Genomic DNA, 13,569 nt, shown 5'->3' with positions numbered 1-13,569 from the left:
TTGTCATTGATACTCTACAAGAGCCTCGTATATTATCTGTTTCCTGTTCAGTGCTACCTCCAGAAGATCTGGGCATGGTTAAAGTCTCCCAAGAAGACCAAAGCCTACACACACGAGGCTACTTCAAGCTGCCTGCAGAAGCCCTTATCTACTTCTTCCTAATTAGCTGGCCACAGCACATACCTGCAAGAGGATCAGCCATGTTAATCTGCCCCTTAATCTTGTCCCGTAAACAGGCAGTCCATCGCCCTCTCCCATGCAGATGTCCATGCATTCCCACTACTCTGTCACATAAAGGGCAACTCTCTCTCCTCACTTTCCTGGCCTGCCCTTCCTACAGAGCCTGAATCCATCCATTGCAGCGTTCCAGGCCTGAGAGCTATCCCACCACGCCTTTGTGATCTCAACAAGATCACAGCCCTGTAACTACGGAGAGATCTCCAGTTCCTCCTCTTTTTTTCTTTTTCTTTTTCTTTTTTTTTTTTTAATGTTACAAGCATGCTCTTCCTTCTCCACAGCTCCACCTTCCACTGCCTCCTTCCCCTAGTCAGCCTGGGAATCCTCTGACTCTGGGTGATCTCATTATCCAATCTCTAGAGCCTGCTGGGCACCTGAAGTAACCCTAGAGCTACCAAACTACCCCCTACTCACATTTCCCTTGCTTGGGGAATCCCTGCCATCCCCATGGTAGGGATTTCTGCCTGCTACCAAGGCCATATACCCAGGGAATGATATGCCTCCCTACTGATGGTTCTTGGGTTAACTTTGAGGAAGAGCTGCCAAGCCATGAGGTTGACTCTGAAACTCACATCATGTTGTAAGTTTTTTTTTTTTTTTGTGCAAAACTATTACATGAAGATGTTGTGCTGAAACCTTCAGGGTTTCCTGTTTGCAGTGTGCCTAAGCTTGCTGTCTGACAATATTTCACCAAACAGGGACGGCTATCTGTTCTGGATGGGTTTGGAATTCAGCAATAATCATGCAAAATGAGGTGACTATATGTTGAGCATTTATTCGGGTGAAAACACACAAAAGAAGCAAAGTATGGATAATTATGAGATAATACCTGCTGGTGGGATACTGAAACGGAACATCCTCTCGGGCTGGCAGATTAGAGAGGGGGAGTTGCTCCCGCAAACATAGCGTAGGCCTCGGAGTTAAGCGCTTCTCCTCTCCCCTGCTGTTTCCACACTCTCATCTTTATGCCTGGTGCATCCTGGCACGTGGGGTCAGCACGACCCAGGAGGCAGGCTGAGGGGCGGACAAACTCCACTTTCAGCTGCACAGTCTTCCTTCCTGGGTGCGCAGGCGCGCGCACCGGTAGGGGGTCCCAGCCTTCAGTCTGAGGGTCCTGCCTTCCTCATCTTCTTCCTCCTTCCTGGGTGTTTGACCTTCAAACCTAGTTTAGAGGATGCCTGCAGTTAAGTTGGCTACAAGCCCAGTCGAGCCACCTTCAGCTGTTTTTGGAGGAGGTCAGCTGTGAACGTGGTTGAGCAGCCGCCTCTGTGCCCCTTATCGCTCAACCCAGGTGGGCAAATATCTTCTGTCTCAAGATCTGGATTCTGTTTCACACAGGATATTTTCTATGACCTTACAGATCGTAAACATTTTCCGCCTCCTATACACTATTGCCTCAAGTCTTGTCTTTCAAATGACCTTGCCCCTTCACATCGGCACCAGAAAGACTGAATCCTCCCCACAAAACTGTCTTTTCCCTTTTCTGTGCTTTCTCAAAGAAACTGCAATTAGACAAAACGTTGGAACAACAATAACAACAACAAAAAAGAATCACTCACTTGCATAGTATGAAGTTAACTGTATAGACTGCAGTTAGATGAGAAGGATAAAGGAGGTTGGTAAAATTTAATAGAAGACTAGCCAGTGAGAGACCGCACACCCGCATCTGTGTAGCTATGTGCAAGAGGTGCATGCACAGAAATCAAACAACCATGGGATCTGGCTCCAGAGGTTTCCTCATCAGAGCAGGAATTTCCATGTGCTTCAGAGCTGCCTCCTTCCTTCCTTGGAGGGATGAAGGCATCACATGCCAGGCAGCAGCCTTTTGAGATCTCCTGGGGGGCCTACTCCAGCCCAATCTAGTCCCCACTTGACTCAAGTGGCATCACTTAATCCTGTTCATAAATATTCCAAGTCTTTGTCAAGCCTCCTCTGGTCAGTGAACTGCCAGTGTAGGCTGTTTTCAAGCCTCCCTGCTCCCCTTTTTGGAAAAAAGTTCCTAGAAGTTGAAGGAAAGTTATTCCAACCAGACTGTCCTCTGCTCTCCACATGGGACAACCTCATATGTTCAGGGAGGCCATACCCATCAGTTCCCAAAACTGTGACCCCAGAACAAACTTGACAATACAGTACAGAAACAGCTGTGCACAGCATCTGGTACAGGACTGGTGCATGACAACACCAAAATCCTGAGGGTTACGTCAATATTCGGTAATGCAAAAGCTGATTCTCATGGATAAAGCACAAAAGGAAACAGCAGAACAGGAGTGAAAGGAATAGTCTGATCATTACAGAGCACTGTTTGAGTCATTTCAGACAACCAGCTATCAGGAAGATAAAGAACAAGCAGCAGCCATACAGAAAAGGTGAAGAACCAGACTGGAGCCATGAGATGCTCAGAAAGAGAAAAGAGAGGCAGTAGGTCAGTCATTAGTCTAAAAGATCACTAAGGGAGAGATGACACTGGGGCATGTGCACACAACACCAGGGAAAGGTACAAGGAGAAGGAAGAGGAGTGATCAGACATGGGACAGCAGAGAGGCTAAGAAAGACACAGGTCCCCCAGCTTTGACCATAGCCCCCCATAACCTGTCAGGCTCAAGTGTGGACCAGAGGCTCACGGCAGCCCTGCTCCCAGCTCCCCTACCCCGGATGGGATTAGCCCAGTTTCCACAGGAGAAGTGACCCACTGAGGAGACAGGAGGAACTGTAGCAGGGCATGCAGCTCCCTCCAAGCCACAAGGTTTATTGATTGTAAGGACACAGTGGGCAGAGTCACAAGGCCAGCACCATGAGGCCAAACTCAAGCATAAATGTGGTTTGGGCTGGAAATCATCATATGCAACTGGCAGAGAGGGTGAGAATCCAGCCAGAGGGAGCAGCATATGCCAACTCTGAGTTTTCCCATTATCCCAACCCCGTTCATTCACCCTCATCAAGCAGCAGCCATGCTGGGCTCAACTTCTTCCTTCGCTCTCTGCCACACATCCATCCAGAGCAATTGCTTTGAAACAGGAGAGTTACAGCAACAAGTGCCCATGGGAAGGAGATGCTTGGGTCCCCAAGGCCAGTCATGGGCAAAAGGGTCAGGGTCACATGGTTTAATCACAGCAAAGGATGTTCAGCACACATCTTTGCTGACAGAAGCAGTTCATCCGAGGCCTTGAGCTGCTCTTGTTCTGCAAGAACAAGCATGCAAGAGCTGCATCTCTTGTTCTGCAAGAGAATGTACTGGAGCTTGGTAAGAGCTCTGAGGAAGCTGCTTTGTGCCCTGAAAGAAACAGCTCTGTCCTATGCTGGATGATGCTCCCAGAACTGACCGCAGTCACAGCAGGGCATGGGGAGACAGCTGCCATCAGCACGGAGATGACATCATCTTCCTCATCTTTTCTGATGCTGCTCTGTTCTTCCCATCTCCTGTGGCTGAGGATAGAGACAGAGTGACAGCTCCTCAGCCTCATCACGTTTACCCGCTGAGACCAGCAGCACCAGGGCAGAGGCTGCCATGTGCCCTCAGCACAGGTCAGGGCAGCCAGCCCCTGGGGCCTGTCACTGCTGCAATCCCTCCCAGCAGAGGTTTCCCCACCACATGGGTGAATGAGCCCCTCGTGCCCTGCCCACAGCCCTGGGGCCCTGGCAAGGATGAGAGACGAGTGTTGCCTTTGGGCACTCCTCTTTGCTTGCCCCTGCCGCTGTGCCAGGCTGGGGAGATGTGCCTGCAGCCTAGGGCCCAGCAGGGAGAGTCATCTTGACTGTCCACAGGACCAGAGAGCTGGAGCAAACACAGAGCATGTCAAGGCAGGATCCCTCTTCCACTTATGCTGCAGGTATGTGGGGAGACAGGTAGGGCACTCTGGATCTTACCTGCATCTTTACCTGCCAGAGGACAGTTCTTGATCACAGAGTAAGAGTCCAAGTTTTCATAGGGCTGGAGCTCTGTTGGAGGGGAATGAACAGCTTGAGGGATGGGAAGAGAAGGAACAGGACAAATCCAGGCAGGGAGAAGCCGTGGCAGCTGACCCAGCCTGTGGCACAGGCACATGCAGGGCAGCACAGAGGTGCTGCTTCCCCAGGCAGGGCAAGCATGGCCAGAAGATGCCAGGTCTCTCTGGCACTACTAATGATCCCAGCAAGAATACAACTGAGCAGGAACCATTTGCGGGGAGGAGAAAGTCACAGGGCAGATATAGGGTACACTGCTCTGGTAAGTCGGCCAGTACCAGCTAGGTTCCCTACAGCTACCACGGAATGGAAGAGGATGGGCAGATGTTTCTGCCAAGGGTCAGGACATCCCAGAGACCACCTGTTGCCCACCTCAGCACTGTAACCATCTCTGCGATGGTGGCCCCAGGGAGTCACCTGGCTGTTACCTGTGTAAAGCTCCTCCTTGGCTTGGCTGATCAAGGCCTTCTTTTTCCTGGGAAAACAAAGGCAATCCTGAGAGGGGCAAAGCTGACATGGTCAAGAGCCCTGTCCACCCTAAAAGCAGAGGGATGGAGGGCTTTATATCCCACTGCTTTTGGCCTCCCATGAACTGCCAGAGGAGTTGCCCACCAGCACCTTGAGTGACAGCAGCAGTTGCAGGAAGAACCACAAGGAAGAGGGTCCCTCAGTGCCCACAGCCCCTGCCCTAGCCCTAAGGAAGACATTTGCAAGTCCTAGACCGGGGCCTTACAGTCAAGCCAGTGTAGGACCACCCCTCTGCATCCACATGACCAAGAGGATGGGGGCAGCAGGGGAGAGGACCCTCACCAGCCCCCTCTGCACCCCAAAACACACAGTGGCAACAGAGAGGTGATTCAGGCCCCCCCAGATGCTCACCTGGACAGCACAAACCACAGGATCCCTGCACACAGGAGGACGAGTGCTGAGAGTGCAGCAATCAGTGTGACCGCCATCCAAGGCCATGGAGCCAGGGCTTGTCCTGTAACTAACATATAGCTTGGGATGGGTGTCACAGCCTGGGGTGAGGGCCCTGGAGGGCCCCACTCTTGGCACGGGTGTGTGCACATGTGTAGGGGGGTAGTTGACCCACATCCCATAGAAGACTGGAGGAACTAGAAGCTCAACCCGGGATCCAGCCGGAATGCACAGCCTTTCTGGCTCAGCAGCCTCAGCACTGTTGAGCCCCAGGCTACCAGCATATATTGATTGGCATTTTTTATGGTGGGATTTGTGTTATTCAGGGGCCATAAGGTAAGAAACACCATTTGTTCCTGCAGAAGTTACATGTTAGATGTGATGAAAAGCCTTGTAGGCATGACTTCACAGCTCTGCAGCTGCAGCTCCTGGTTCATATAAAAGGATGCTGAACTGTTCCTCCTGTCTGTCTGCTGTGCTCTCACTTTTTGTCTGAATTAGGTGGAGGAGTTGGACCAGCTCTGCTATCACAAACAATAGATGACGCATTGGCTCTGGGGGCCAGAAGATGCACTCAATTGAAGCAGGACTGTACTCTACCTCTTTGGTTTAGTTACCCGAGATGTATGTTGAGTTACCTGAGATGTAGGTTTGAAATTCCAGGATTGATGCAGCCCCAGCACCAGCTGCTGTCAAGCCCTGGATTTCCACAGTGTATTTGCTGCCAGGTCTCTGATGAGGTGGCAGGTACTGAGTGACAGATGCGTTCACCGTCACCTGCTCAGATTCAAGGAAGCTGCCATCATGCGCTCTCCTGGCTGTGATGTTCAGCTACAGGAAGGACAGAGAACTGCTGGGAAGCAGAACACCCCAGTTTGTACATCCAAAGCTACCCTGGTAGGACATCCCTGGAGAGGGGAGGGAGATCCCCTGTGAGGCCATGGTACCTGGTATCCAAGGATCTCCCCTTTGCAGGAGGGCAGCGCCTTCCACTTCAGCAACCCGGTGTGGTGATCCATAACCACATCCTCTGGTTTGTCCGGCACTGAAACCACAGAAGGATGCAGTCACACATGGAGCTGGGGAATGGGGCTAAGCCCAGAGCAGGGTGCAGACAGCTCCTGGCCCAAGACATAGTCTCAAAACTGACTCCCCAAGCAGGATTTGCTTTGCCAAAAGACTGCTGCAGCTCCAGGAACAGAGCAGTAATGTGACAGAGAAGACGACTATGAGGAGGGCATGTGCTCTGCTCTATGGCCCTTCACAAGCCTTGCCCACTGGCTCAGAGTGCCCCTGATCCCTGATCTGCAGTGACCATCACTGCAGAGGGCAGATGCTCAGGCTGAGCTGCAGAGGCAAGAGAACATCTACATGACATTCATGCAGGTACATACCCGTTCCCTCTGTCTTGACCAGCCGTGTGTACAGGACCATGCTGGGGGGCAAGGAGATGGTGACACTATAAACAGTGAAGGGCTGCAGAAGAGGACAGGTAAATGTTCCCTTCCGACCCTGTAGCATCTCCTCTCCTGTGACCTCCTCAACTTCACAGAATGGGGAGGAAGGCCAAGCCAGACGGCACATGGCCCACATGTGCTGGCAGGCATGTGGGAACCTGCAGGTCCAGTTCAGTTTGATGCTGGTGGCAGAAACTTCCAAGGTCCCAGGGATAACCTGGAGAAGTTCTGTGGAGGAAACACCACAAGCAGGTCATCTCCTTCCCTTCCCTCCTGCCCTTCCAAGGGGGCTACATTCAGAGAGTCTGACTTGCCACCTCACAGGGAAGAAGGGGAAGCATGAGACTGATGGCAATCATGTCTCCGAGTTGGGAAGCAGGAGCATTTGGGGATCATGAGGTACTAAGATAACAGGTACAGCTTTCTGGGCTGATTCCTGATGCTTGAGAGGACTGTGCCCATTCAGTTAAACCTCTGCTTCAAAAATACTACATGATCTGACAGGACATGGCCTGAGCTGCTCCCTCACTTACCCACACAGGTCATATTCCCCTCAATACGGTGCAAGCTGCCCGTGCCATTCCGCATGTGCCAGGTGACCTGAGCAGCTGAGTACTGCTGGTGTGGATTTAACTTGACACAAGTGATCTCCATGGGAGGAGGCCCGTGCCCCTCAGGGCAGCTCACCACCACCACTTGATTGAGCTCATAGAACATCTTGTCTGGAGAGAACAGGAGCTTGGGGTCCCACTCGGGCTTCCAGCATATCTCTGCACCAAAAAAATGTGTAGGCATTAGCAGACCAGGAGCCTGGCCTAGCAGGGACAGCAAAGGGAGGGTGATACCCCCTCCCTGGCACGTTATGATGAAGGAGAGGGAGGGAGCTCTGGGACACAAGATAGGAGAGGAGGCCTCCCACACCATGTCCCCAGGCAGGAGCTCAGGTGGTGAGGAGGCCCGCACTGCTTCCTTAAGGCCTCCCAGGAAAGGCCAGGGGAAGCTGGCAGCTCCCAGGTCTCCGGGGCTCCAAGGAAGGGACCACACTATTCTCTAAACTGGTCCAGAGAAGCTCAGAAAGGGACAAAGGGCGCAGAAGTTGGCCACAGGTTCCAGAGGAGGCACCTCCTGCTGACCCACTTACCAGTGCACTTCACAGGCTCCTGAATGTGAATCCAAGCATCAGAGCTGGTTTTCCCCAACCACGTGTATCTGTTAGCAGATCCAGGATACCTCCCGGACTGGGCAGCCTCTGAACATTTGACATTGAAGAAGGATGGAAAGAGACCCCGGGGGCAGCTCAGCTTGACTTCTTCATTCTTTTGGTAGTTTCTGTGGTTTGGTGTTAGCTGGAGTTTTTCATCCCACTGGGGCCTTTGGCACGTTTCTGGCAGAGGCAAAAGGAGATGCAGGTTAGTTAGGGTAGTGGAGCAATGTGAAGGCTGTCAAGAGTCACCCATGATGGAGTTCATCTCTGAAATTAAGAGGTGGAAAGTGACACATCCTTTGGTCATGACATGGCCAATCAGCCCAGCCTGGTGGGAGGAGGTTCTCCTTGTGAGCATGCAGCAGGACTGACCACTTCTCTGTTTTGCCCGTCTGTCCGCAGACACTCTCAGTCCTGTCACATCCTGCAGCAATAAGTTTCCTGAGGCAATCACTCCCTGTAAGAGGTGGCTTCTTGTGTGAAGAGAGATGTCCTGGTTCCCCCATACGCCTGCTCACTCGATGCCACAATGAGAATGCAACTCAAGATCCAATTTCTGGACCACTGAGGCCTCTGAAATGTTTCTGCAGGAGAAACAGAATGGAAAAGTGGGAAATTGGAAGTCAGAGTGCAGAGATGACCAGGTGGGGCATGGCAGATGACAGAGGATCTGTAAGGTTCCAACCCTTAAAGGGAGAGGGCAAGTAGGCACATCCATCCAGCCTCACCTTCTGCACACAAAGAATGACTGATCTCTGCTTTCCTGCTCTGCCCTCACACTCCTCACCTTCCTGTGCCTTCTGCACTATGTAAGGAGAGACCTCCTTTGGTCCTGTCACCTTCCCCCACCCAGTAGCACCTTATTATGAAAGAGACCTTGAAGCACCAATCCAACACACACCAGGCCCTAGCGCACCCCTCCCACAGCCTCGTCCATCAGAAGAGCCCTGTCGTCTTTTGCACTGTTTGCACAGAGGTTGATTCCACCCTGGTGCCTCCTCCTGGCCTTGCCCTGGCTACCTCAACACACACAGAGCAGGCCTGGGGAGCCATGGGCTAATGTAGCATGCAGGATAACCCTCTGTCCCACCTCCCCTATGCTCTGGATTGCTGCACGTAGCCATCCCCACAGGCAGGCAAGCTCTGCCCTGCCAGGGCGGTGCCTGGGGGAGGACATTGCTCTTGCCCTCAGGCATCACTCCACTACCACCATTCAGGATGTCAAGGACCATTTGAGCACTGACTACTCAGGACTCCTTTTGTCCCCTCAAGCCTGGCTGAAAATGTCTCAGTGGCAGCCTTGGCTCTAGTGACCAAGAAAGAGGAGTCTGAAGTCCTGAAGGCAGCAAGAAGGGCGAGTAGCAGATCACAGAGCTCAGCCATCAGGAGGGCAGATGTCTTCTTACTGTGAGCCTGGTAAGGGTGTTCCTATGGGAAGCAAAGGAAGTCAGGAAAACTGGCAGGTCCATAAGGACAGTCATCTCCACCAAAAGATTGGTCTGTCCCCACACTCAGGAAAATGTGCAAATGCAATTGGCTTGGCTGAGTAGGGGGTTGAGTTGCAGCACAGCAAATCAGTGCATGGGAGATGGAAGGAATTTTCTAGGATAACTAGGACAGAGGGTCTGATGCCAGTCCAGGACCTTTGGATCCCGGTGATGTAGGGCTTTGCTTACCCTTGCATGTGGCAGTCCCATTCCAAAAGGTTTGGTTGCTGCTGGAAATGCACCTGAGCACAGGGACTGATGGCTGGTAGCTCCCAGCACAACTCAGCTGCACCACCTCATTCAAGGCATAGCTGGTCTTGCTAGGGGCAAACTGCAGCTTGGGGTCCCAGTTGGAGGGGGCTTTGCATCTTCCTGTGTGCAAAGAAAAGGAGGAAGAGCCCTGAGATTCAGCAGGCTCTGGCAGCATCTGTGAGGTGATGGGACCTCACCCAGAAGGGCACAGGCCCCTCATTTTAGAGGGGTTGCCTGGATGGGCCCTACCTGGATCAGGTTCCTAGCCCAACCCCTAGTGCATTTACCCCAATTGCACCAGGGTAGTGCAGGATGGGTTCCTGTGGGCCTGCCTGTTGCATGCCTCTGTGTGGACACTTCCTCCTCAACAGGAAGCATCCTATCACCCTCAGACCACAGGCTTCACTGTGACAACCCAGAGTCTTGACAGATGATAAGCCCTTGACTCACTCAGTACGTGTTTAATTAGATATCCCCAGTATGACATATCCTCTAAAGGGGATATGTCCCTATACAGGGGAGAGGAGACACGGAGCCTTCCACTGCAATAGAGGGTGGACAACCCACCATGGCCAAGCATTTGACCAAGGGTATCAGCCACCAGGGAGTAAATCCCTCCACAAGGCAAACTAAACACACTTCAAGAAGCAGGCTTTCACACGCGGTCAGGGGGGTGTTGATTTTCCTGTTGGTAATCGTCATGAAAAAAGGTCAAGAATCTGTCTATCCCTGTGATAAAGTAAGATATGGAAGGCCCTGCAGAAATGCCTTTACACAGAAGGAGGACAGGTTATAGCCTGGCTCAGTATGAGGCTAAGAACAACCTGAAATGCAGTAGTACTTTGTACAAAATAGGTTAAACTACAAAGGAAGTAGAAAACAGGAGACTGTAGGGAAACAGCTGGGCAGGCCATGGGACAAGAGGGAATGAAATAAGTGAGAGCAACTAGAGTACAAGATTGTCTTATGCAGAGCTTACTGAGGAGAGGAAGGCAAGCAAGACTATGGCCATAGGCACTGTTGGCAAGTAACATGACCAAGGCAGAGTTTTTCATACATTTATTGTTTACATCTGGTCCAGAAAATGTGGATCATTTGACTTTTTTCATGCCTATCATGAAACAGCAAGAACACAGGACATACATGGAAAGTGTGAAAAGCAGACATTTATGGTAGAAAGGTAGAAGTGAGCTACATTAATTCCCTGATAATACTTGAAGAGCAAAACCTGCCAAAAAAGTTTGTGCTTTTATATTCTCCATATTCCACAAACTCCTCTGGCCCCCTTCTATGCTGCAGATGCCAGCTGCACTGTAAATAGGGTAACAGGCACAACCTCGAGTTTGTGCCCCACATCTCTTCCACAGCTGCAAATCCAAGAAATCTCCCCCCACTGATTCAGAGCCAATGCCACTATCAAATGCATCACAGCCTTCTCCATTCCCCAAGCAGAAAGCCAAGGAGGGGAGAACTGTGAATATTGAGAGGGCTCATGAGGGATGAGCTGTAGGAATTGGGAACAAGTATCAGGAATCACTGCTGAGACCTGGAAAAATCAACTTCACCCTGTTAGTTTTACAGACAGCTGAGAGATGCCACAAAGTGCCACAGCTCCTAGAGATGGGTAACATGACTCATGTGCCATAGAATGACTTTCCAAGCCACTTCTTCTCACATTTCCCCTTAGACACAATGACTCACCCCCTTGGCACCACAGCTTCTGGTGCCAAGAGAAGCTGTTAACTTCTCTGTTACTTGAGGACTCAAAGGGTACAGAGAGCCCCAGGGGAGAGCACAGTGGAAAGCATAAAGGTGCCATGGGAAGAGTCATGCAGAGCCCTGGCAGGACCCTCCCAGCATCAGTGGGGAGCAGAATAAAGCTGTTAAAGAACAAATCCACCATGCCATAGCCCACACCACCACTGTTCACAGCGTTTTCAGGACAGAACAGGCATCTCCACTGATGTACAGGCTCAGCTTATAGCTCCTGAGGTCTTTGCTGAGGACGAGCACCCATCACCCAAGTAATGGAGACATTGCTGCAGTTGTCCCAGAGAGGCTACAGGCTTCTGCTCCTGGGGAGACTGCCCGCTCCCCAGGAATATTGTGGTCGCTGTGCTCTCAGAGGATTTCCCATCACCCTGCGGCTTGCTGCCCTCCTCCCCTAAACACAGCTTCACACCACGGATGCCAGACTGTCTTGGTACATACGTGGACACTAGTTTCACCACTCTACAGCGAAGCTGATGTGGGACAACTGGGGCAAATTTGCATGGCAGACTTGTATGGAGGGAAGCAGCAAAAACTTGTCTTGCAGCGAGAGGAGAAACCAGCCCTTACCTTTTTCCTCAGCTGATCCTTGGGTTTGGGGATAAAAAGCCCTCATTCCCTGTGCAGGCAGCAGAGTTGCAAAGACCAGGAGAAGGGCCAGAACCAGCCCTTGCAGGTCCATGCTACCATACAGCCCCAGAGCAGGACTGAAGTCTCCGTCTCTCTTGCTGTCCCTCAGGACCTCCGTGTAATTGAGCAAAAGAAAGGTGCAAACACAGAAATGAAGCAGCATTGGAAGGAAGCTGCATGTGGTGGAAGAAGCTTCCTCTTTAATCAGAGACCCTCCTACCAGTGTCAGAGCCGCTCTCTTTCCTTGGCTATGTGTTCAGAATACATCTTAATAAGATTGGCCGATCTTATATTGTATCACATTTTCCCCTAAATCTCACGACTTGTTGCCTTAAATCATCACAACTGCAACAATCCTCCTGTTGACCCTCACCTGCAGTAGATCTCACCTTCCTTCTCTCCCTCCAAGTCTGAAAGAAAAGCTCTTCAACAAGACAGACATGTCTTGGTTGTTTTGTCCTCCCAACCTCCTCCCAACCTCCCTTGATACCTTGCAGTGATGTTGCTCTCTACCCCCAGCTGGGGTTCCAGTGCTAGTCCTTTCCCAAGAACCTCTATCCTCATCTCTGCAGGACATCTTGGTGCATCTGTACACACTGTGTCAGCACATCAAGGGATTCCTGGAAACTAGATCTCTCCTGTTATCGGCCCAGAAACATCAGTACATCAAATCCAGCCCTTTCCCATGTGGTCTTTGTGGGATGAATGGGGTAAAGCCTCCTAGCAGACTTGCAGAGAGGAGCAGCAAAACAAGATTAGGCCCTTCTTTTTTTTTTTTTTTTGGAAGGTCCCTAGGCTTTGGGACTGTGGTCTTTCTGTGTTCATGCAGCCAGAAGAGGTGAAAGGACCAAGAGCGAAAACTTGCTGGATAATGGCATCATAAAATCCCAGGGTAAAATGTAGACACACACACTGCTTCTCTTTGCTGCAAGAAAGAAGCAAAATCAATGAAGGGAATGAGCAAACTTAGGAAACACATTTGATACAAGATGCTTTCTATTGTAGTTGATCATAGAATCATAGAATCATTATTGTTGGAAAAGACTTTCAAGATCATCAAGTCCAACCACAAACCCATCAACACCATGTCCATATTCCTTTTCTTCTTCCTAGTCCATAAATGCATTGGACTCTAGAAATATGTGTATGACCTCCTCCTTCACAGAAATTAACCAGTTTGAAAGATTCACTCTCTTATCATAAGACATGCACTAGGAGAGTGCTGAGCATATACTGAAAGCCACAGCACTCATTCACATGCCAAGCTCCTAGTTCACAGTCTACCATTAGAGCTGCTAGGTAGTTGATGGTGGGATTTATGCAGCAGAGTTCAAATAATATGAGGTTTCCAAGGGCTGTTATGTCGCACAGCAGCTCATAAATCCAAACTCTGTAGGGCATGATCTGTGGGAGCTGATGAGCTCCAATTCCATGAAACCACTTGCTGAGCTTTCAAGAGCATGTCAGGTGGGGACAGTGGTCACTCCACATACGCTGCTTTAGTCATAAAGTCCCATAAGTCATCTCAAAACAATGTTTCAGGTGCTGTCTAGTCTGAATTTGCTAATCCACATACAGAGGATATGCACATTTTTGGTTATAATAGAGATAGCCAGCCACATGCCTTCCTCTCAAAAAGCATTCCTGTTGATTTGGTCATGATAAATATTAC

At 50.7% G+C, this 13,569-nt stretch overlaps 1 protein-coding gene across 1 annotated transcript; it reads right to left on the bottom strand.

Moving 5' to 3' along the window:
* Positions 1-3,342: 3,342 nt before the first annotated feature.
* Positions 3,343-11,949, bottom strand: LOC104574457 (uncharacterized). The gene is made up of 11 exons (XM_088526698.1): positions 11,838-11,949; positions 9,435-9,617; positions 7,696-7,938; positions 7,088-7,324; positions 6,492-6,782; positions 6,045-6,142; positions 5,736-5,928; positions 5,059-5,161; positions 4,608-4,654; positions 4,102-4,173; positions 3,343-3,416 (listed from the first exon to the last, which is right to left on the bottom strand). The coding sequence occupies exons 1-11, from the start codon at positions 11,947-11,949 to the stop codon at positions 3,343-3,345; spliced, it is 1,653 nt and encodes a 550-aa protein (XP_088382824.1).
* Positions 11,950-13,569: the final 1,620 nt, after the last annotated feature.

The sequence above is a fragment of the Tinamus guttatus genome, unplaced genomic scaffold (genome assembly GCF_059628265.1).
Source record: "Tinamus guttatus ecotype Peru unplaced genomic scaffold, ASM5962826v1 Tinamus_guttatus_pri_ptg000253l, whole genome shotgun sequence".
Taxonomy (NCBI): Eukaryota; Metazoa; Chordata; class Aves; order Tinamiformes; family Tinamidae; genus Tinamus; species Tinamus guttatus.
Note: the sequence above shows the minus strand (reverse complement) of the source record. Positions and strands in the feature narration are given on the sequence as shown.

What these genes read in the sequence shown, in the direction of transcription:
- LOC104574457 (XM_088526698.1), bottom strand. Translation starts at nt 11,949, where the DNA reads ATGGACCTGCAAGGGCTGGTTCTGGCCCTTCTCCTGGTCTTTGCAACT. An exon ending in GGGGAATATGACCTGTGTGG is followed by an intron (nt 6,783 to 7,087) that starts GTAAGTGAGGGA and finishes TTTCCTCCACAG; the next exon opens with AACTTCTCCAGGTTATCCCT. An exon ending in ATTTCAAACCTACATCTCAG is followed by an intron (nt 5,162 to 5,735) that starts GTAACTCAACAT and finishes TGTTAGTTACAG; the next exon opens with GACAAGCCCTGGCTCCATGG.